At 54.5% G+C, this 22605-nt stretch overlaps 1 protein-coding gene across 2 annotated transcripts; it reads left to right on the forward strand.

Annotated features, from left to right (window-relative positions):
- The first annotated feature begins 1323 nt into the window (after nt 1-1323).
- On the forward strand, nt 1324-20821 carry TMEM200B (transmembrane protein 200B). Of its 2 annotated transcripts, none has more exons than XM_054012130.1 (2): nt 1324-2690; nt 18090-20821. In XM_054012130.1, the coding sequence occupies exon 2, from the start codon at nt 18109-18111 to the stop codon at nt 19468-19470; it is 1362 nt and encodes a 453-aa protein (XP_053868105.1). In that variant the 5' UTR covers nt 1324-2690; nt 18090-18108; the 3' UTR covers nt 19471-20821. The 2 variants fall into 2 exon arrangements, with proteins under 2 accessions (XP_053868105.1, XP_053868104.1); XM_054012129.1 differs by having other exon boundaries at nt 1325-2690; nt 18086-20820.
- Nucleotides 20822-22605: the final 1784 nt, after the last annotated feature.

The raw sequence follows: 22605 nt of genomic DNA on the forward strand, positions 1-22605 counted from the left end.
GTCTATAATGAAATAGGTTTCAGAGTGATAGCCGTGTTAGTCTGTATCAGAGAATAGGCCACTTCCACCTTAATTGAATTGGCCTCGTTAGCACTGACCCCCCCACTTGGTAAGGCAGCTCCCATCTTTTCATGGGCTGTAATATTTATACTGTTTACTGTATTTTTCACTCCATGCATCCAAAGAAGTGGGCTGTAGCCCATGAAAGCTTATGCCCAAATAAATGTTAGTCTCTAAGGTGCCACAAGGACTTCTTGTTTTTATAATGAAAAACCAATCTGTCTGCGCCCCGCTGCCCTCTTCTGGGAAAAAATCGGAACTCTTCCACACTGTGTCACAGGCCCTGTACTGCTGGCAGCTGTGGGAGACTTCCTTAGCTTCTGTGTAGGAAAGTGGGCTTTCAAATCAGCAGGATCTCTCTCTATTGGCCTCTTAGTATCCGAGTCTGCTCAAATATTTATGGATCTGTTCTCACACCATCCCTGGGTGGAAGAATCATAACTGATTTTACAGTCGGTGAGATTAAGTGATGTGCCCGAGGTCAGGCAGAGAGGAAGTTCGTAGCAGAGCTGGGAATTGGAGTCCCAGCTCCTGAATCCCAGCCCAGTGCATTAACCACAAGACCATCCAGCCTTCGTCTGTTGACCCCGGCCACCCTCACGGAGTTCCCAGTGGCCACAACGGGTCATCATCCAGTCAAAGGCAGTGCACGTCTGCAGTACAATTAAAACAGATCAACATACAGTAAAGCAATTGCTACTTTGCCATGAATAGACGTTGGGTTGAAATTCATAATTACTCGTCATCACAAGTCCATAAAAAGTTAAGGAAGCCTCTGCTCGCAGCTGGATTTCGCTCTCCCGCCTCCTAGAAGGTTGTAGCCAAGTGGGCAAAAGTGTGACAGGAAATATTACAGCCTCTTTCCAGCTGGCAAGAATCCAAAGCACTTTTCCCTTTTATCCCCCTTTGACTCACCTCCAACTGGTTAGCAGCGGAGGGGAGAATGTCCTCAGCCTGTCCCTCTATTTTTAAAACTGTTCCCACCCTGATGTTTAATTAACCTCCCCCCACTCCTGTGCTAAGAACCAGTCCACAACCGAATTTCACCCCAAACGGGCTCTCTACGTTTCCCCCCCACCCCCCTTATAAAACTCTCTGCGGGGAAATCAGAGACTATCTTGCAAAGCAACAGAGAGCTGGGGGAGGGCTTGTACATTTTTATTTCTGTCACTTTATGGTGCAGATGTTTAAAAAAAAAACCCGAAGAAATCTCCAGTCCGCGCGGGGAGGATGGGGAGAAATCTGAGCCCAGCCAGGGGGGAAGCGGGAGAGGGAATGTTTGCGCCCGAGGGGAGAACGGCAGAAGACACGGAAGAGGAGGAGGGTTGCAAAGGAGGCCAGCGGAGGATTAAGGGGAGGAGATCCCGGGCAGGGTGGGGGCCGCTCAGACCCTCGCTGGGGAGCAGCCGCCCCACGCACGCAGCAGGCGGAGGGGCCGGAACCGCGCGCCCGGGCTGGTGCCCCCCGCAGCCGCTGCGCCCCGCAGTCGGAGGCGCCTCTAAGGGGCACAGCATGGATCCTCGGCCCCGGGGGCTGGAGCAGCAGCGGGAGCCGGAGGCTGGGCGGGACGGGACCCGGGCGCCCCCCGCAGCGGGTCACTGCCTGGCGGGGGGCAGCGCGGGGCGCTCCGGCTCCCGTGGGCACCTGGCTGTGGAGTGAGTGACCCGGGGCCAGGTCCTGTGCCGGGCGCTGCCTGCCCCTTCCCGGCGGCTGCACGGCGGGGTGGAGAAAAGTGACCCGTCCCCTCCCGCCCCCGTGTGGGCTGAACGTCCCTGGTTCCCCCCCGGTGCCACCGGCCGGGCGGGGCCCTGCACTTCGCTGGCAGGACTCGGCCCCGAAAGTGGCCGCGCTGGCCCGGGCGGGTGCGGGTGGGAGCGCCTGGGCCGCGGGGAAACGTCCGGCCGCCCTGAGAGCGCAGAAACTTCTCCGGCCGCCCCCGTGACAGCCTGCCCGTCCCCCGGCCTTAGGTTTCCCTCAGCCGGCCCCCGGAGCAGCGATTCGCCGCCCTTCTCCGTCCAGCCGCCCGGCTTTGGAAACGCTTCGCACCGGGAGAGCCGCAGACCCGGCGCGCTGCGGGTGGCTCCGCCGCAGCTGGTAGGTGGCTGACTTCAGCTGGTGACTAGCGCCTTTAAAACCCCAACACTTCTTGTCAATGTCTGAAGGGGGGGTTGGTTCAAATCAAACCTCCTTCGGCCCCCGGGGGAGAAACTTCCCGGACAAACTCCACTGAGTCCGCAGGGAAATCCCCAGAACTGTGTTTTTTGGGGGGAGGGAACAGCCACCCACCCACCCAGCCTTGTTGTTGTCATAGACTACGTGCGAACTACAGCGGGAAGGCAAGTCGCTTCTCTCGGCTCCACCGGGGCCAATCCAGACTGAACCCGGAGGCAGAATTTGGCTTGGAAGAGAGACAGAGGATCTAGGGAGGATGATCTAGTCCATGGCTAGGAGGCTGTTGGAGATTTCGCGTCCGAGAACTGCTGTAGCAAGAGACTCCCTCCCGCCCTTTGCACAGAAATCCCAGGATCGATCTTCATGCAACTTCCCCTTGTGTTAAGGGGTCCAGGAAGGGACAGAGGGAACCCGGCTGCTGTGGATAAAATCCCAGTCTCTCATGCATTGACCTAAAGGTGGGTTAAACTCCTGTTCATAAATCTGCATCCTGTGAAGCTAAGAGGGGTGTGACAGGGCTGGGGGAAATGCAACAGGGGCCTGTAGCGATTCATTGCAACTCGGCCATGGGCATGTGCCTGGGCGAGACACCCTTGGCCAAGGGTCTATCCCCATATTCCAAAAGCAGCCGTTTCAAGGAACAATATTCTGGAACGGCCAATGGCGGGGACTTTGCATGGACAGTCACAGGGGAGCTGGGGTAAGAGGTGGGGAAGGAGCAAAGGGGGGTATCTCTTCCCCGGCTATGAACATTCAATAACTTACTAGCCCCATAGAGTAGCTTTTACCTTCCTCTCCTCTATTGCTGGAATTTTCAAAGGCACCCAAGGGACCGAAGTCAATGGGAGCTGAGCACCCAGCCAACTCCATGAAAATCGCGGCCCATGTGTCTTCTTTTTGCTGGATTGCTTGCTAAATATGTTCGTCCGTACATTTCCCTCTCGCTGCAACTCCGAGACCTCCGTGCCGCTTCCAGTGTGTAGGAATTTGTAGAGGAAATGCCGCTATTTGCCCACTCTGTCCCCTTCAGTTAGGGGAAGGAGCTAAAAAAAAATCCCATTCTAGACTCAGTGTGAATATACCGTTCTCTTGAGTTAGGATTTATTTACTGTTTGCATCGGGTTTGTTAAAAAGATGAGCAATGCAGGTTCCTTTCCGAATCTGCCCAGAGAAGTGCAACCTTCGCCCATGTCGCCTTGTCGGGCAGTGAGCCAGAGTAGAGACAACTAGATGAGAAACCCTTTCTAAGAAGCCTGTAATGAGTTACGTGGCCATCTAAGAAGTGGGCTGTAGTCCACGAAAGCTTATGCTCTAATAAATTTGTTAGTCTCTAAGGTGCCACAAGTACTCCTGTTCTTCTTTTTGTGGCCATCTAACTGGCTTGACCTGCCTGTGACCGATTGTAGTTCAATTCCCAGCTATGGTGATTAGTGTAATTAGCGGAACAAATCTGCCTAAAGCAGGCTTTGTAATTAGCAATCAGATGGATGCTTTTGCACATCTCTGTGTTAGGGGTAGTAAGGACTAGACCCCCAAAGAAGCCAGGGTGAGTTTACTGCTGGGAGCAATCCAGGAAGGCTAGGGCACTGCTCCCTGGCTGTCAAGCTTTCCCTATATAGAACCCAGGCTCCCCTCCACTGCCTGCCTTGTCCACAGCTCTGATCTTTCTGGGTCGCTCTGCTGTTTGGTTCTTTCCTACTAGTCCCTGCCTGCTCCAGTTTGTCTGTTCCCTTCATCCTGGGCTGAGAGTCTGATGATGAGTCAGGCCATGAGTGACTTGCATACGATCCTAGAGTGAATCGGTGACCGAACCCAGGAGTCCTGATTTCCCTGTCCACTGCTCTAACCACCAGACCATGCTCCCTCCCAAAGCAAACTCCTTTAGGCTTACTTGACTTTTACAATGCAGTGACGAGCCTGGTAGCTCCTGCAGCTGGCTCTGGTTTGGGTCATTCAACCTAAAAATACAGCCAACTCAAATAGCCCGGGCGGTTGCCAGCCCACCAGCTGGGCAGAACAGGTGACTGCTCGGGTCAGCAACGTATTCAGGGACCGGTTAGCGGCTGCAGGGTTGGAAGGAGCTGATGTGTGCAGCGCAGAGACCTACACTTTGATGCATGAACAACACTGTGATATTTTAGATGCCGAGCTCTGATTCTTAGAGCTGCAAGCCCTGTTCCGAACCCATCGCCTGCAGGGGGATTAGCAAACAACGAGGAGTCCTTGTGGCACCTGAGAGACTAACAAATTTATTTGGGCATAAGCTTTCGTGGGCTACAGCCCACTACATGGGATGCATGGAGTGAAAAACGTCCCACGCATGGGCCTCTCCTGCCTGGGACAGACGGGGGTCACAGCTGCTGAAATGCCCCAGCAGCAGAATAAAATAGGGGTGCTCAGGACACACTAGCAGACCGCTGTGCCAGTGTCACCCTCTTTCTGGCTGGAGCACCTTTGCGGAAGGTTGTTCTCCAGCAGGGGCTGGGGTAGGTGGGTTTTTAGGGTCCTATTTCAAGAGATTGGCATCAGGTCCTCCATCTCCCACTGGCGTTGGGAGCACTCCGCACCACACAGTATCAGGCCCAGATACACGCCCATTTAGGACAGACCTGGCACCAGGCTGCCAGTGTCCTGCAGCGTGTTTGATGCACATGGGCCCTTTCGGCACTGAATGCCTCTGTGCCAATACATTCTGAAACCCCCCAGTGCGAGTAGCTGTTTCCTGCCTGTGTCGCCCTGAAGGAAGACAGCCGGTGCTGCTAGCCAGTGTTGCTTGAAGCTTCCCCAGTCTGCAGTGGGCGCTAACTCCAGGGGCGGCTCCAGACACCAGCGCACCAAGCAGGTGCCTGGGGCGGCAAGCCGTGGGGGGCGGCTTGCCGATCACCGTGAGGGGGGCAGTCAGGCGGCTTTCGGCAGCACGCCTGCTGGAGGTCCCGCGGCTTCGGCGGCAATTCGGCGGCGGGTACGCCGAAGGCGCGGGACCGGCAGACCTCCCGCAGGCGTGCCACCGAATCCGCATCACCAGCGGACCTCCCGCAGGCGTGCCACTGAATCCACATCACCAGCGGACCTCCCGCAGGCGTGCCACTGAATCCGCATCACCAGCGGACCTCCCGCAGGCGTGCCACTGAATCCACATCACCAGCGGACCTCCCGCAGGTGTGCCGCTGAAGGCTGCCTGACTGCCGTGCTTGGGGCGGCAAAATACATAGAGCCACCCCTGGCTAACTCTCTTCCTGGCTCCTGTGTGGGGAGTTGAGTGGCCTTAAGTCCTGACTGATATCGGATGGTGCCAGATTTGAGATCTCCTGCTCTCTCCAGCTTTAAGCTTGGCAGACATCCAGAGGAAGGCAGAGCCCCATGATTAGGCCACTGGGACTGGCCACTGGGATTCCTGAGTCCTATTGCCAACGCTCTGTGGCTCAGCTTACCTGTCTGTGAAATGGGGATAACGCTTTTCTACGTCCTAGGCTCTGGCGGTTAATGAGTTCACGTTTGCACTTGTAAAGCCCGTTAGATTCTTGTGTGAAAGGCGCTGGAGGAAATCTACTTAACTGTGATTAATGAATAGTCCCCCGTTAGTTTGGAGGCTAATGGGAATTTCATCGCAAGGTGACACTGCATTGGGGTAATGCTGATGGCACATGAGCTGCAAATATCGCAATTGTCATGACACACAGACTTTATCCCGAGGGAGGAAGCCAAGAAAGTGGCAGCCCTAGGGATAATAATGGGCAGTGAGCAATTAAACAGGCTTTGTTTCTGTGGAGAAAACCCCATAAAGACCCCGTCCTTATTCCCCGCTTTGCCCATTTATTTCCCTCTGGGCTTGGCAACTGAACTTTTTATCCAGGGGAAGAAACAGAAGTGGGCTACTGATGGTGAAAAGGGGGCGGGGCAGTAGCTGTGACGGGTGCAAAAGCCAAGGGGGCAGAGGCATTATTTAGGGCAAGGAGGCATCGCTAAGATTAACAGGGGAAATTGAGCAAAGGAAAATCTAGGTTGGATACCAGCCAAAACGTCTGATCAGTGAGCTCCAGCAGGCTGCAGAACTCTGCCCCATTGCTTGAGCTGGACTAGACAAAGCTCTGGGAAATACAGACCGCAGGGAGAAATCCAGCACCGGTTCTGAGAGGTCTCTTCTGTTCCTAACTTCTCAGCTAAAAGCCTCGGAAGAGATGAGTGGAAAGACCAGCACAAGCACAAGCTCCTGTGGCCTGGTCACCCTTACTCACATGAGGGGGGCTACTCCGGGGAGCAAAGAGCAAGCCTGAAATCATGTCTCAGCTGATTCCCGAGTCTCTCGGCAGCCTGGCGTTCCTTTCACTTTCCTTCTCTCTAGCTGTAGGGGCCCAGAAATAGAAGCCCACGTCCGATTTCACCTGGTTCTATTTTCTTCACTTCCTCCTGCGGCTTCCAGGACGGGCTTGATCCCCTCACGTGCTCTCAGCGGCTCACCACGCTACCTCCCTGCTCTCCCGGCCCCTCTCACGCCTTGCCTTCGCCCCTGCTCGCCCGTCCGCTCCAGGCCCGTGGGTGCTTCCTCCGAGCGGAGAGGTTGCCCTGAGCCTTGCAGCTCCGCTCCCTCCCTGGGTGTTGCAGTGTAACGGAGGCCTCTGCTGCTCACCCTTGGCTTTGAGTCTCACACCGGGGGGTACCTGGGGGACTCGAACATGTCTCTGAGATGGGGGAGGGCGTGAGCCCACTTCCCTGCCCTTCCTGCTGACTCCTTCCTCCAGCTCGAGTGCCATCCCTGCTGCCAGGACGCGCCTAGCCAGGCCTAGCTCCCCAGAGTCCCTACATGCTGCTTAAGGCTGAGATGGGACCTGCTGCTGCCCAGTTGCTGCTGGGGATTGTCCATTTGCAGCCCACTGGGGGGCCCTTCGCCCTCTTCCTCAGCAGCCCTGCCTGTTCCGGCCCTTGCCCCGGCAGCAGGCTCTGGGTGCTAGCCTGTGGCTGGCCCGTTCGCAAAGGCATTTCAACGGCGAAGCCCAGCGGCTGCCTCAAGATTGGATCTGCCCAGAGGGGGTGGTGGCAGCACCAGGGCTGCGTCTATGCTCTGGCAGAGCTACTGGCATTTCTTGCTGGACTCTGGTCCCTCAGAAGCAGAACTAGGCAGGGCCCCCCGGTGCATGGCAGAACGGCGGTCACGCCCTCCCCGGGCAGCCTTTCAGTGCGGCACCTTGTTCTTGATGACTTTGTTGTTGATGGGCTGGCAGCCCTGGGGCTGAAATGCTCCAGTGAGCCCCAGACCAGGGGAGGCCTCCTCACGCTTGGCACCCTGCCCCTGTGTGCTCAGTTCCCATCTGAAGTGATCACCCGGCAGGGGGAGCGGGGGGCTCTTGGCTTCTCTGCGGAGATGGCTAATTCCTGCCAACTCCGCTGAGGTTCTTGTGATGTGAACGCCGGTGTCCTGGGCACTGACCCGAGCCCTCTGATTCATTTCACACCAGCGGCCACGCAGCCAGGGGGGAGCTAACTGGTCTTGGTCGTTATGGGCCCAGTCCGGACCCAATCCCACCACAGAACCCACCTTCGCAGTTACCACTAAGCGACCCCTGTTGGCCAACTCCCTGTCCCAGGCTCGGCCTGAATGGGCCGTGGAGGGGGGACTCCGCTCCCAGACGTGGTCCCCTTGACGTTGGGCTGTTCTTGTCCTGGGAGGAACGAGCAGCCTCCAACCTCCCAGGGCTCCGAGTCCAACAATTCCCATATTAAAGGGGAGACTGACCAGGGGATCAAAGCAGAACTAAGGATGGCGGAAGGGGGCAGCGCGGCTCTTGCGCCTGGCAGAGGGCTCCGGGAGCGTCTCCTCTTTGCCCCTTGGGCGTGGGTGGCGCTGGAAGGTTACACTGAAAGGGAGTTATTTTTAACCATCATATCTTGGTGCAGACTGTAATTATGATTCCCCTTCTCCTTGCGTGGTGGGAGGTGACTCCGGGGATGATTGTTCCAGCAGGAGCAGCACTGCCTGGCCCCTCCCGGCAGTCGTGTCTTGGATGCCTTGCCCACCCGGGGATGAGTGGGTGACAGCACAGTGGTGGAGGGAGCTCTGCGGCTGGGTGGGGGCTGGGGCTCGCGGGCCTTCCAGGGCGGGGTGAACGCTGGAGTTTTTGCTGCCTGGCGTCGCTGGTGGTAGGGTTACCATATTTCAGCGAGCAAAAAAGAGGACGGGAGAAGCCCCGCCCTAGCCCCTCCCACTTCCCGCCCCCCCTGACCTCCCAACCCTCCCCCCGTTCCTTGTCCCCTGACTACCCCCTCCTGGGACCCCTGCCCCTAACTGCCCCCCAGGACTATCTAAGCCTCCCTGCCTCTTGTCCCCTGACTGCCCCAACCTTTATCCACACCCCCACCCCCAGACAGACCCCTGGGACTCCCACGCCCCATCCAACCACTCCCCACCCCCTGACAGCCCCCCCCCAGAACTCCCAACCCATCTAAACCCCTCTGCTCCCTATCCCGACTGCTCCGATCCCTCTCCCCACTCCTGCCCCCTGACAGCTCCCCCCCAGAACTCCCAACCCATCTAAACCCCTCTGCTCCCTGTCCCCTGACTGCTCCGATCCCTCTCTGCACTCCTGCCCCCTGACAGCCCCCCCCAGAACTCCCAACCCATCTAAACCCCTCTGCTCCCTGTCCCCTGACTGCTCCGATCCCTCTCCCCACTCCTGCCCCCTGACAGCTCCCCCCCAGAACTCCCAGCCCCCTACCCCCCTGCTCCTTGTCCCCTGACTGCCCCCTCCTGGGACCCCTGCTCCTAACTTCCCTCCAGAACCCCACCCTCTATCTAAGACTCCCTGTTCCTTGTCCCCTAACTGCCCCCTCCTAAGACCCCCCCCCAACTGCCCACCAGGACCCTACCCCCTACCTGTACCCTGACTGCCCAAAACTTTCTCCACTCCCCCCAAAAAGCCCCCCCCCCGTTTCTTGACTGCCCCCTCCAGAACCTCCCTGCCCCTTCTCCTGCCCCCCTTACCCTGCTGCTCAGAACAGGGTGTTGGGCTCTGTGCGAGCTGGACACGTGGCTAAGCTCCCCAGCACAACAAAACCCGGTCCCTGGCCCTGCACAACAAAACCCGGTCCCTGGCCCGGACCGGGTTGCAGGGGAGAGCTGCCCTTGTATCAGCACAAAGTGCTCTCGCTCCCGTTTTGCTACGCTGCATGGCAGAAACCGCTCCCAGTTGCAAAAGGGGAGGGCTGCACTTTGTGCTGAGACACTTGCTCAGAATGCAGGGCGGAGCTCCTCTCCAGCTGCTCCGGAGTCCAGCCCGGGACTTTCCTGCAGCCCTCCCAGCCGCTCCGGGGGAGGGGGGAAATCCCGGACATTGTGAGTGCTTTACAAATTCCCCCCGGACGCTATTTTTAGCACAAAAAGGAGGACATGTCCGGGTAAATCCGGACGAATGGTAACCCTAGCTGGTGGGGACTGTCACCAGCTCCTCTCCCAGAGGTGTTGGCCGGGGGGAGCTCAGCTCTTGCTCCCATGATGCAGCCTTGAGCTGTAAGGATCCCATCCACCTCCATTGACTTTGATGGGGCGCGGATCGGGCCCCGTGTGAGACCCAATGCAGTGGCACCTTCTCCCTCTGCTTGTCTTGGGAAGACAAGGGTTTACTTGTGCTCTGGAGTCTGGAGCTGTCCTGCCTGCCCAGCTAATGGGATTGGAAGGGCGCTGTCCGTAACAGACCAGTTCTCTTGAGTCACATGTCTCGGAAAAGGGACGTTGCATTCGTTCCAGTCAAAGGGGACGATCATTGTAGCATTTGTTAACTCGGCACTCCCACCGCACGCCGCAACGGCCGCGCACTGCATAGCCTCACCCTGCTAGGCCCCTAGAGCACAAAGCAGATTGTGGGCGACGTGCCTAAAGCCACAGACGAGGACAATGGCAGAGCCAAGAATTGAACTCTGGCGCACTCGTTGCTAACGAGGCCTGAACGGGAACTGGAACCAGAATAGTGGTAAACCACTTTGCTGAACGCTGTCTCCTCGCCTTGCCTGGGCCAGGCTATTGCGGAGAGCAAAGGGAGATTTAGACACCCATTTCTAGAGATCAGGCTCTGAGCTGTGCTTGGGCTCAGCCGGGGGGCTTTTTATTTGCCATGTGGTTTTTTGAGCCTTTAAGATGCACTCAGGTCACCTCTTCTACAATCACAATTGCTCGTGCAATCAGTCCTCTCCAGGAGCTGCCTGGGGCTTTAAGCAAAACATTTGATATGGTGAGAGCTGGCAATGCTGAGAACCCAAGGTGCATGTGGGTCTGGGACTGCCACGCTGGGCATATGGGAGGATGTGGCAATTGGCTTGCAAGGAAGTGATCCCCAGGGTGGCATTGGGTTGTGTCCCCAGAAAGAGTGTGAGCATGTGGTCGCCAGAGGGCCCCTAGGTCGGGTCCGTTCCACATAGGGCATCAGCACCAGGAATTTCTTTCTCCCCTCCCCAAGGAAGGCAGAGATCCAGGCTTCCTGTCCTGTAGCATTCTCTGGAGATACCGGCATTCCTTGGGCATCTCTCGCTGTCCAGGAGCGAGCCACTGGTTGGCCTGCAGTACATTAAGGAGTGGCTCTAGCAGGCTACTTTGGAAAGCACAGCTCACAGGGACACTGAGGGGATTTGCTGTGGGGGCACGCGTGAGGCTCGCTAGTGGCGGTGAATAGGTCCAGGAATAGCGATTCTCTGGTACGGCAGCACTGTATCCCATCTGGGCTCCAGGGCGTGGGTACGGGAGAAAGCTGCCTGCATGCCGGAGTATTGCAGATTAGCCAGGGCTGTTCTAACAGGGGGTTCCTCTGAAAACTCCCTTCTGGAGCCTGACACAATTCCAATGTTTCGGGGGTGCAGGAGCTGCAAAGTAGAGAAACGGGGGAATCTGCTTCAATGGCTTCTTGTAGCGCTCCAGCCACGGAGGGAGACAGCTGCGCAGAGCAAACACGCTTGCACGTGTGCGGCACTTCGCTGGAAACGTAACAGACCCTGTTCGTGAAGAACCAGCTCAGTGTGGGGGTGGCACGGCCCAGCGCTCGGCCTGTGTGGTCTGGATGGGGGGGGGGGGGTTTGAAAGGAGGCCGTGAGACTGTATCTTGCCCAAGGAAAGTTTTGCTTCATACCTGCCTGTTTGGGGCAATCTTATTCATTCCAAAAGCCAAAGGAAAACCCCCCACAGGCACAGCTCATCCCCGGTGTTACAAGCCCCAGGGATGAGCTGTGCCTGGCGGGAGCATCCAGGGGTGAACTGCAGTGAAAGGAAGGGACTCACCCCAGGCCTTGCTTCTGTCTGGAACTTTAACCAGGGGTTCCCCAGAGTCTCCTCTCACACAGCAGTAAGCCTGGGTCCAGGAGCTGTCATAGCCACTCGCCTGACTGCACCTTCAGAAGTGCCGAGGAAAACCGGAACTGCCCTTCCCCAGCAAGTGGGCATTGGATTCCCCAGGTCCTCGTCCAGGTCGCTCACCCATAGGTGTAGTGTTTGGAGCAGGGGGTTGTGTTAAATACTGCCCGCAGGACTGAGGCTCTTCCTGGAGAGCGGTGGAGGGGGGAAGTCTTAAGATAATACCCAACTCTTGTCATCAGTAGATTTCAAAGCCGTTTACAAAGGTCATCAGTATCGTTATCCCCATTTTATAGATGGGGAAACTGAGGCATAGAAGGGGGCAGTGACTTGCCCCAGGTCACCCTGTAGGCAGAGCCAGGAATAGAACTCAGGTCAACTAACTCCTGGTCCAGTGCACTAGCCACTAGGCAATACTGTCTCCTTCCTTGTGTCGCTGCTTCTTGTGGGTAACGCACAAGAGAGGGGTTCCGGGGATCTGGGCTCCTTTCCCAGCGCTGCTGATGACTCACTGGGAGGCCTCGGTCGAGTCTGTTTCCCCATCTGTAAACTCAAGATACTGTCCTGGCTCGCGAGGTGAGCGCGTGGGACGCTTCGGGCTCACGGGATGGACGGGGCTAGGGACGTGTGGAAGAGCAGCATCTCCTTCCAGCAGGCTGGGCTCATTCTATACCGCCGAGCAGGCCAGGGGGCTGCTGCCAAAGCTAACGCGCCGTTGTGTAGCGCTTTGCAAACCCAGGCCTGTGGTGCTGGGCCTGTCCTGAGTAGAATGCCCCTACCCACAGCCAGGGGGTGCTGGGAAGAGAATAGGGCAGCGGATCTGCAGAGAAGCTTTTCCCAACGCCCACGTGCTTCATGCCAAGTTTGCTTTTGCCAAGTCCTCCAAGGTTTATCTTAAGATTTTAAGCAAGTAGGGGTGGGGAGGGGAGAGGGGCGAGAGGGATTGTGGGGGAGCCATCAACCTGTCTGTGTGATGGGGGATTAGGGAAATAGTTCTGATTTTTAATGAAAGGCTCATTGCAGGGATTGGAAGCTTAACTTCCAAACGCCCAGTCTAGGAGCTGAGCTGCTGTCTCACTCGATAGTGTTAATGCCATTTCTGTAGCATCTTTCATCCCATGGGTCCCCCCAAACCCTTCCCAAACTGCGGACATACAGATCTGCTGAAATGCAGCCACCTCTGGGGTTGGCGGGCAGCAGCCGATAATCTGCACAGCAAACTGCACTTCAGGAGGGATGGGGCATCTTTCATCAGTGACACCGGGGCAAACGTCCCTCTTTTACAGGGAGTGCAGTAGGGTCCCACACAGAACAGAGAGGGCTTCAGTCTCTCTTTACACGCAGTGAGGTTTTGTGCTCCTGCTAAAATAGCGAATTAATCAATTAACTCGAGTGACAGTGTCTGGGAGTTTTAGAATCTGATGGCAACGCTGGGGTTTTTTTTAAAAGAAGCTTATGTAACCCTTGGGGATTCTATTAATAAAAATAATGGTGCTGAACTCTGGGAACAGGCATCTCCAGCGAGGAGTATTAAATGCTCCAACTTTTAAAAACACGCCGCTTTGTGTTGATACCATCTATGCTCAGGAGAGGGCATTGTGGGCGGGGGGAGAATGTCACGTGAAGAACTTTTGGGGCAGGGTGGGTTGTTTCTTGCTTGTCCTGCAATGCCACGTGCAGTGATGATTTGCAGGACAAACAGCCTTTTGGGGATCAGAGGATAAAATGATGGAGACAGTTCAGGGAGGCCAACCAAACTGGAGTACCCCTTTAAACGCAACACACCCTCTTCTGATCAGCACTCGCCCACCCCACCACGGAAATCTTGGGAGCACTCCATTGCAGAACTCACCTCCCAGGTTGGCTGCCTGGTTGGAGGGCTCTGGAGAAGCCAAAGACTGAGTGGATCATGGAGAATCAACTCCCCGCCCGCCTGGACAACCAGACCTCCCACTCGGAGTGGAGGCACGGTCGTGGGGCGGGGAAGGAAGCTCACACGACACTCCTAGTCTGGAGATGACCAGAGGCCTGCTGGCGTCTCTTGCCAGCACTAGATGAGCCCCAGTTCATCGCGCGGAAGGCCACTAGCTCACTTACCCTTTTCACAACTCGCTGCTGGCACCGTCCGTTCTGTGGGCAGCACAAGAGACGCCGTGGGCCTGATCGAAAGCCCACGAATTCAGCAGGCTTTGAATCAGGTCTTGCTTGAGGAAACCAGAGGGTAAGTAGCAGATAGTGGCTCAGAGGAGTAGAGGGCGTAGCAACAGAGCCGGACACATCAAAGCACATGGTGCCGTCTTACCCAATTGTCATCTTTCTTTTTAACAGCTTCGGCTTTGTGAGCGGGCACTTTTGACACAGGTCATTTCCAGTAATGAAGGGTGGGAATAACAGCCGGTCTGTGTGGGACACAGGTAAACTTAAGTCCGACTGACGGATGACCCTTGGAATGAGGGTCAATTGGGTGTGACGCTTGTTAGTCCCCAAGCAATTATAGGCAGTTGCCTTGAAAAGTAGCTGGATTTCTGCTTCGCTCGGCAGGGTAACATGCGGAGCTTAGGGGAAGCTAAATGACATAGGAAGGGAATTAGGTTTAAAGAGACACTGACAAGGCTGGCAGCCAAAAATAGGACCAGCCCATTGTGTGTTTTAATGGTAAGACCATGTGTGAAATTTACAAGAATCCTCGTCCCTGAAACTGCAGGCAATGGACTGCGCTCTCGGGAGTGGATTTCACTCAATCCTACAACAGCCAAAGTCTGCAGCAGCATCAAAGAGGCTTTGCAAAATCCACGGAGTTTGGAGTTGTCAGCAGGACATTTAAAAGTTTTAATGTAGTTTTTTAAAGGTAGGTCAAATCTAAGATTGTAATTGAGGTTAGTTGCTCTCCACAGAGGGCTGGAGACAACACAATATAAACAACGGCTCACTGAGGAGAAGCAAACGTAATCTTAGGAAGTATTAGGGAAGATTTAAAATGCCTGGTAACTTCATTTGGCAGCAGATGGTTTTAAGGGAGAAAATCTCGCTCATTTTGGGGCTGACTCCATCACTTTAGGTGACTGTTAAGGCAAGCTTTCCCCATGTGATGAAGGCTTTAGCAGTATGTTTCAAAGGCAGATTTAAAATCTCCCTCATCAGTAGGCTGTGGGTTTTGTTGGGTTTTTTCCCTTTAAATCTCCCTCATTCAAATTGTCACAGCTTGACAGCCCTGTGCCAGGAACACACTGTCATCATGAAGCTTGTATATTTAATTCCTTCCCTCTGATACTAATAATGCCTTAAGATGATTAAAATTGGAAGAACTTTAGCATCTCATTTGCTTTCCATTGGTTATGCTGTTTGCTGGCTTTTTGCACTTCGCTCAAATTAGGCAGTGAAATCAGGCAGGTCGCTTTCCTTCCTCCTTTCCTTGTGTGTGTTTTTAGTTTCTAATCAATTTGACTTTCTGGCTGTGGTGCGCAACTCCCCGTCCTGTTGTGACTGGGTTCCCAGTTCTGCAGGGGAAGGCTGCGAGCTGGTCTGCGCTCTGTCGACAGCTGGGATTTAGGGGCATGGTCACTTTAAGCCGTTTTGAGGAACACAATTCAGACTGGGTCCATGCTGTAGTTTGGCTGCCTCAGCACCATGGCCCGTCCGCATCTACACACTGCGTGCTTGTATCGGTGCATTGTGGGAGAAGCTGGGCAGTTCTCCAATCCCGCTTTGGCAGGGGATGGAGTGCCCACAGAGGGAGAAAGGAGGGCTGGCCAAGTCAGTCATACGGGCACTGTTGGGGGGTCCTGTCCGTGCCACATAAATACTACATTTCAGCCTAGTTACAGGAAAGGAGCCGTGTGCCAGCCTAGTCCTTTGACAGGAGCAAGATGCTGTTAGCTGCCAAGTTGGTGTGTGGACACAAACTTCCTAAGTGCCAACCAATGTTGGCAGCTGGTAAGCTGGAATGTGGCTGCAGGGTTATTTGTAAACCCAGTTTCAATCCACAACATGGGGGAAAATATTCTCCGCATGTTCGATTTGAAACCCCTTGTTTTTTGCAAAATCTGATCATCCGTGGCTCAGTCAATGCCTGTTTGCTAACCCAGCAGCCTACTCCCAGCCACTGTCCTGACGTCCCGACAAGCTGGGGTTAGGATCTGCCTGGGGGGGTAATCAGCTGGTTCAGTCAGCTCTAGAACTGACCTAGAAAACAGGCTGTGCTCCTGCGTATGTAACAAAGACTTGCTGAGTAATGCGCACGCTGTACCTCCGTGGGAGAAAAGCCACTCAGACGTGGCTAACTGCGTGCCAAGTACAGCCAGCCCATGGCTTTGCTCTACGCTGAGGGGAACGTCTCGGTGTTGCTCTGGAAGGGTGTTTTTCTTGCACACGTGGTACCTTTGGGGTATATTGGCAGTTGCTCTCCTGGCCCCTACTGCATATACCAATATACTGTCCATATGTTCGTTTATTTTCTTATTTTCTCAGTAGCTTAGCAGGTGAGTGCTATGCTTAACGTGCAAGTGATCCAGGTTCAAATCCTGCCTGCCTCAGAAGAGGTGAATATTCTCTCCTAGAAAAAAGAACGAGGAGTCCTTGTGGCACCTTAGAGACTAACACATTTATTTATTGATTACTTTGGGCATAAATGTGTTAGTCTCTAAGGTGCCACAAGGACTCCTCGTTCTTTTTTTGCGGATGCAGACTTACACGGCCGCCACTCGGAAACCAGTCTCTCCTAGGTCACACTAGATCAGTGGTTCTTAACCTTTACGGCAGCCTGCCCCCCTTTGGTTCTCGCACCCCGTATCAAAAGTCGTTGAAGTAGGTCAGTTCTTTAAACCTAGCAATATTTTTTGTTTGTATGTTACAGTAATCGTTAGAAAATGTATAATGTTAATAAATACATAGGTTTGATGAAACAAAGTAGTTGTACTTGCGTGCCTGTGCTTAATTTGTGTTTTCGATGATTTACCGTTTAAAAAATCTGGCATGTCTCGCCCCCCCCAGAGAGGGCATCTCACACCCCCAGGGGGTGCATGCACCCCAGGTTAAGAACCACTGACCTAGATGATCTAATAATCCTCCTGGGCTTACAGTCTATGACTCTTACGTTTCATTGAAAACAAGTTTTTTTTATATCAACCAATCCCTGAAGTTCTAGCAGCCCAAACACAACAGCGGGAGCTAATGCAGGACCACTGAGGAAATGCAACTGACTATGAGCAAAAAGCAAAATCCGGCTAGTCTAGTTCCACTTCCCAAGCTGAGCGACGAACAAGAAGTAAATGGCAGAAAGGTCAGTAAGACAGACTCTTCCGTTATTTCAGTTCTCCTGCCACTGACCCTGTAATAAGAAAAGAGCTTTTTCTCTCACCCGCTGATGGGGTCTGTGAAGCCCTCACATGGCGTTAATGGCGAGGGTTGTTTAAGTGTGGCCGTAAACCAGACTCCTAGCTCTGCACCGATCTGCTCCCCGTGCCTCTTTCAAGAGACATCAGCTTAGTTTGACAAAGATCTTGCTGTCAGCCCTGTGACGCTGCAGGGGGAAAAGGAGCCGGATTCTGCCCGGCTTCCAGCATCACCACTGGAATGGGAAGGTCATTACCGTTAACGATGGCTGCTCGTGAGTTATGGAAGTTCACAGCTTGGTGATCAGACCCCCGGCTCAGCGGCAGTCAATAATAATAATGATAACGCTGATCGTTTAAAAAAAACAACTTATTTTGAGTAGGACACTGAGCAGATTGGAGAATAAATGTGATGCTCCCAAGATCCTCTGCTGCTTTGTTTTGTTTTAATGGAGATATTTTTCTTGCTGCCTGAAGACTGGCTCTGTTGCTAAGACCCTGGGCTGGGAGTTGGGAGACCCGGGTTTTGTTGCACGCAGACTTGCCGTCCCTGCTCCGTGCCTCAGTTTCCCCAGCTGCAAAATGGGGTGGGATAACGAGACCGACCACCCAGAGATGTTGCGAGGCTTAGCTAATACGTGTAAGATCCTTCGACATCCCTACCTAGAAGGTGCCGGAGAAATGGAAAGTACAGGCTGAAAGCCTGAGTCCTTACTCACCACGACTTCAGGGTGAACGTTGTCGGAGCAAGGGCTGTTTATTTGTCCTGTCAGTAATTGGGCCAACAAATCTTGCATGTGCCCGCGCTGCTTTGACGTGCCCAGGGAGCTATTTTCACCTGCACAGACAGGCATTCATGCTCCCGGTCTCCTTTTCATTTGCAGGGCTGTTTGGGGTGGGGACCATTGTTTTCTTCCGCTATTCATGCAATCAACCTTACTAATCCATCAGGCAGATGTGCATTGCTTTGGGTGGGCATGGGCTAGGCGCTTGTGTTTGAAAGACACCACCCAGTCTAGCTTCTGAGTGGAAAGTAGAGAAATCCCTCCAGGAGGACGTAGGCAGGAGGCAGAGGAGGGAAGGGGAAGGCCTGTTGCATGAGCCACCATGTCCCAGCTCCTTGGTTGTCAGCCCTTCCTCTCCACTGTCTGCTAGTGATGCCTTCTGTTCATCTCTTTTCTCCCCCACTCTCTAGAAAGACCTGACAAGGAGGATGCCATGACGGCTGGCAGCGCCGAAGCCAGCAGAGCCATGAGAAATCAGGAGCCTCTGGAGAAGAAGCCCCTGGGACCCGCCCCTCCTCCACGGAGGCACAGACGCAAGTTGAGGCGCAAGCCGCCGACCGAGGGGGCCGTGAAGGGACAGCTCCGGATGCGCTCGCCTTCAGGGGCCTTCGTGATGGTGGGCGTCTCCGTCGTCTTGGTCGGCATGACGATCGCCGTTGTGGGCTACTGGCCTCACCGGGGCCCACACGCAGCCGGGCCCGGGGCCAGGCCGGGTAACTCCAGCGGCATGGGGGACATGAAGAAGGAAGTGAAGGTCTCTGCTCAGGCCCGCTACTTCCCTCACAGTGAGAAGCTGAAGCTGATTGGCCCCGTCATCATGGGCGTCGGCCTCTTCATTGTCATCTGCGCCAACACCATGCTGTACGAGAACAGGGACATGGAAACCCGCCTGTTGATGCAGAAAGGCCTCTACTCCATGACCCCGGGCCTCCTCCAGGACTTCAGCCAGGAGGACAAGTACTGCCAGAGGAGGACTAGCTTGCCCCTCCTCAAGGCCAATGCCGAGTGTGTCGAGGGCTGTTACGAGGTGGATCTCTCCTCCAGCGGCTTCCAATCCTGTTCCAGTCCCAGGAACAAATGGGCCGACTGCTACGGGCACAACAGGCTCCAGACGACAGCCCAGCTGCTCCATCACAAGGGGGTTTCCCCCTCCATGTCCCTCCTCAGCATCCGCTCAGACTCTGGCAACTCCATGGAGGGGAACCTCAATCTGTCCTTCACCCGCGGGGCCGAGTCCGTAATTTCCTTGGCTGCCACCGCCCGGTCACTTCCCATCATCAAGGTGAACAACTGCCTCATTGAGAAGCCATCTGCATCTCCAGGGGCGGGCGACGAGGGGGGGATCAGCCTGGCAGGGGCGCCGGATGAGGCACCACGGCTCTCCTGGACTCTCCCACCCAGGGTCGGCAGCGTCTCCCCCAGAGGAGATGACCTCCAGGGTGGCCATGTCATTATTAACATAGACAGCAGGCCTCCGTCCGTCGCTGCTGGCGAGACGTACCTGGACCCAGAAGGCACCGAGAACGACTTCAACTCAGACGTTCAGCTCCACAATCCGGGTCACTCCAAGTCACTGGACCTTGGCAGCCCGGGCGTGCTGCTGGTGGCGCCCATCAAAGACCGGAAGAACAGGAGCTGGCCTAGACTTGACCACATCAGCCTGGTAGGCTACGCCAAACTGGAAAGCACGGGCGAGTCCTCTGACAGGCTATTGGAGCAGACAGATCAGCAGGGCAGGGACGAGCCCAACACCAGCACCCAGGAGGTGGGAACAGAGATGGGTTCATGGGTCTGACTTGGCAGGGGATGGGTGACAAGGCCAGGACGCCCTCCCGTCTTTTCATTGCCTCGCCTGGGGGACTGCTGGGTGTGTTCTTCTTTGAAGCAGATGCCCCAATGATGGGGAGAGGTCAGGGCTGCTGACTGAGCCCAGGACAGGCCTGCTGCTCCTTAGGGGAGACTCTTCAAGGCATAGTTGTCTTCTCCCCAGAGGCACCTGGTGCTGAGGTGTCGCTCGATTTCTCAGTGGGCGGTTCGGCCTTGCCTTACGACCCCCTCTCCCCGAGCCACATGGGGAATCTGGGCTTAGACAAGCACCCCCAAAAGGGGAGGCGGGGTGGGGATCCCTGCTACTAAGCCACATGGGCCCCTTTCCTCATCGTTAGCCGGAAGGGCTGCGGCAGCGGGTGGGTGAGGGGGCCCCCCACCGCCCCACTCCGCTAAGCAATTCACTGGCCAATGGCACGTTAAGGCTACCAGGGTTATTAAATGTTCTCTCGCCACCACCAAGGTGCTGAGTCAGTCATTTTGCCTGCATGATGTTTCGGCGTCTGTCTTTACAAAGCTCGCTGTCACGGGTTGCCCCCCTTCAGGATGCCACTTGATGGGCTGAGATACCACTGAGCCCACCTGTTCTGCCAGCCTGGGCCCCCTTTAACCTGTCTTGCTGAGCCAGGCTATTAAGCCTCCTCCAACACAGACACAGGCAGGGCCACACCCCGCTGCAGAACGACACAGACCCAGAGATCAGCTCTGGGAAGACTCAGCTAACGGGACTTGCCCCAGCGCTCAGGTGCCCACCTCCCCTGGAGTGCAGACCCAAAGGGATATTGTCTTGCGCTGTTCAGAAGAATCTGCACAGCGCAAGCTCATAAAAATTCACCCTCTTCCTCAATGTGAAGAGAAATATGCACCCCTTTGTGCCCTCCCAGTTAGAAATCGCACAAACTGGGTTTAATAATAAACAAAATGTATTTATTAACTATAAAAGGTAGATTTTAAGTGCTTATAAGGGTTAGCAAACAGAACAAAGCAGATTACTAAGCAAATAAAACCAAACACGCAAACTAAGCTTGTTTCACTAAAGAAATTGGTTACAAATAGTCATTTCTCTCCCTAAATCTTGAATTTAGGCGGGATGCAGAGTTTCTGTAGCTCCGAGTTCCAGTTATTTCTTCTAACAGACTGGACCCCTTTCTCAGTCTGGATTCACCCCTGCCTTTCCCTTCAGGTTAGTTCCTTTGTCCCTTCATGTACTTTCAGCAGTCCCTCTTCTTTCCTCTCCATTTGCCTTCCTCCCCACCCTTAAATAAGTTTTACAGAAGGTGGGAATCTTTTGTTTCCCAAACTTGACACACACACACCCTTTTAGTGGAAAGTTACAAGAAGTCCCAGATAATGTTCGGTATCAAGTGACAAGACCACCTGACCTAGTAGTTTCACAGCTATGGCCTCCCACGAGGGAGAGAGATTAGTATCTTCACAGTCTTGTTGTTCCTCCTAATGGCCCATCAAATCTGATGGCCTGTCGTTTGGTGGGTGTCTTCCCAACACACACTCAGTTGTAATTGTTACATAGGCCATATTCCTAACTTTAGATACAGAAATGATACATGCATACAAATTGGATAATCACATTCAGGAAATCAGAACCTTTCCAATGGTACCTTACACGAGCCATCTTACATAAACCATATCTCAGTTATGTCATATCCATATTATAAGGATATTTTCATAAAGAATCTGGAGTGTAATGTCACACTCGCCAGTGGCCTTCAGCTCCTGTCTCCTCCAGGAAGTCCCTCCTGCCACTGTCAGAGCGACAGGAACCGTCAGCGGACGGGGCCTGGGCAGGATCTCTGGTGTGTCTGGTTTCACTGAGGAGGGCACCTGGCTGAACGTGAAGAAGCAATAGGAGCATTTCCGCGGTGTGTAGATGGGACTCCGTTGGGTGAGGGCAGGTCCACACTGCAATCGGGGGCGTGACTGCAGCTCAGAGGGGCACACCCCCTGCCTACTTTAATCTAGCTAGGCTAGCTTGCTAAACATAGCAGTGAAAATGCAGCCGCACAGACCTCACCCTGGGCTAGGAACATAAGTCGTACCCAGGGGTCTGGGCGGGTTTTATGCAGCCCTCCCTGTTGTGTCTTCACTGTTATTTTTAGCCGCACTAGCTTGATTAAAGCTCGTGTGTGTGTGCCTTTCCCAGCTCCACTGAAGCTATATCTCTGCTCTGCAATCAGACCTCTGATTGCCGTGTAGCTAGAGCTTTAAAGGAGTGGCAATCACTTACACCAGCTCTGAATTTGGCCCTAGAGCTGCATGACACAGCAGGGGAGGGGAGGAAGTGGACTTTTCCCTGGGAAATGTTCGCCATTTAAGTTTGATCAGTTCTCATCCCCTTCCCAGAAAGGTCAACTTTTGCCTCAAATGTTGGTACAAGCATGTCTCTTCACCTGGGTCCTCTGCAAAGCTGCTCTCGTGGGGGCAGGGTCACACTGTTGGTGCATTGTCACAAAAACACCACACATTTTTGCATTTGGATCATGTGCTCATGGGACTTTTGCACAGCTCTGGCACCTGCCAGGAAAGAGACAGCTGGGGACGAGGAGGGTAACTTTGACCAGGATGTGCAGCGTGTTTTAAAAGTGTGATGATGTAAGCAGGGATGTGACAGCAGGTACCCCCGCAGGCACCAGGTTAGCCATGCATAGGTGACAGCTTAGTCATCTGCAGCTATGAGACCCTGTGCATCAGGTTGATTTGTAACTACAGATGAAAGGGAACCTGGGTCTGATCCCTAGTTTGGTTGGTTGGTTTGTGCAAAATCAAGACTGAAGTTTTGCAAACTCCAAACCCGGCTTCCTCTGCCCTTGGCCATCAGCGCACCGGAGGAGCCTTCTCCAGCCCTGTGGAACAGTAGGTATGGGCTGTCTAGGCCCACATCTAATCCTGCATTCGTGCTGCTGTCCGTCGAGGTAGAAGTTAAAGGCTCAAGGTTTGTTTCTCTTGTAGCCACGCACAGCCAGCCATGCAACCCTTGCAAATATGCTAGCACTACTGACTTCTATGGGAGCTTGGGTAGATGATATCGACCTGTGTTAGGATTATGTGTGGCCGCCCATCACTAGAGGTAGTTGATAGCGCTTAA

This window comes from Malaclemys terrapin, chromosome 22 (assembly GCF_027887155.1).
Source record: "Malaclemys terrapin pileata isolate rMalTer1 chromosome 22, rMalTer1.hap1, whole genome shotgun sequence".
NCBI lineage: Eukaryota > Metazoa > Chordata > Testudines > Emydidae > Malaclemys > Malaclemys terrapin.

Bases quoted from the DNA above. Each gene is read 5' to 3' on its own strand.
- TMEM200B (XM_054012130.1), top strand. From the start codon at position 18,109: ATGACGGCTGGCAGCGCCGAAGCCAGCAGAGCCATGAGAAATCAGGAG.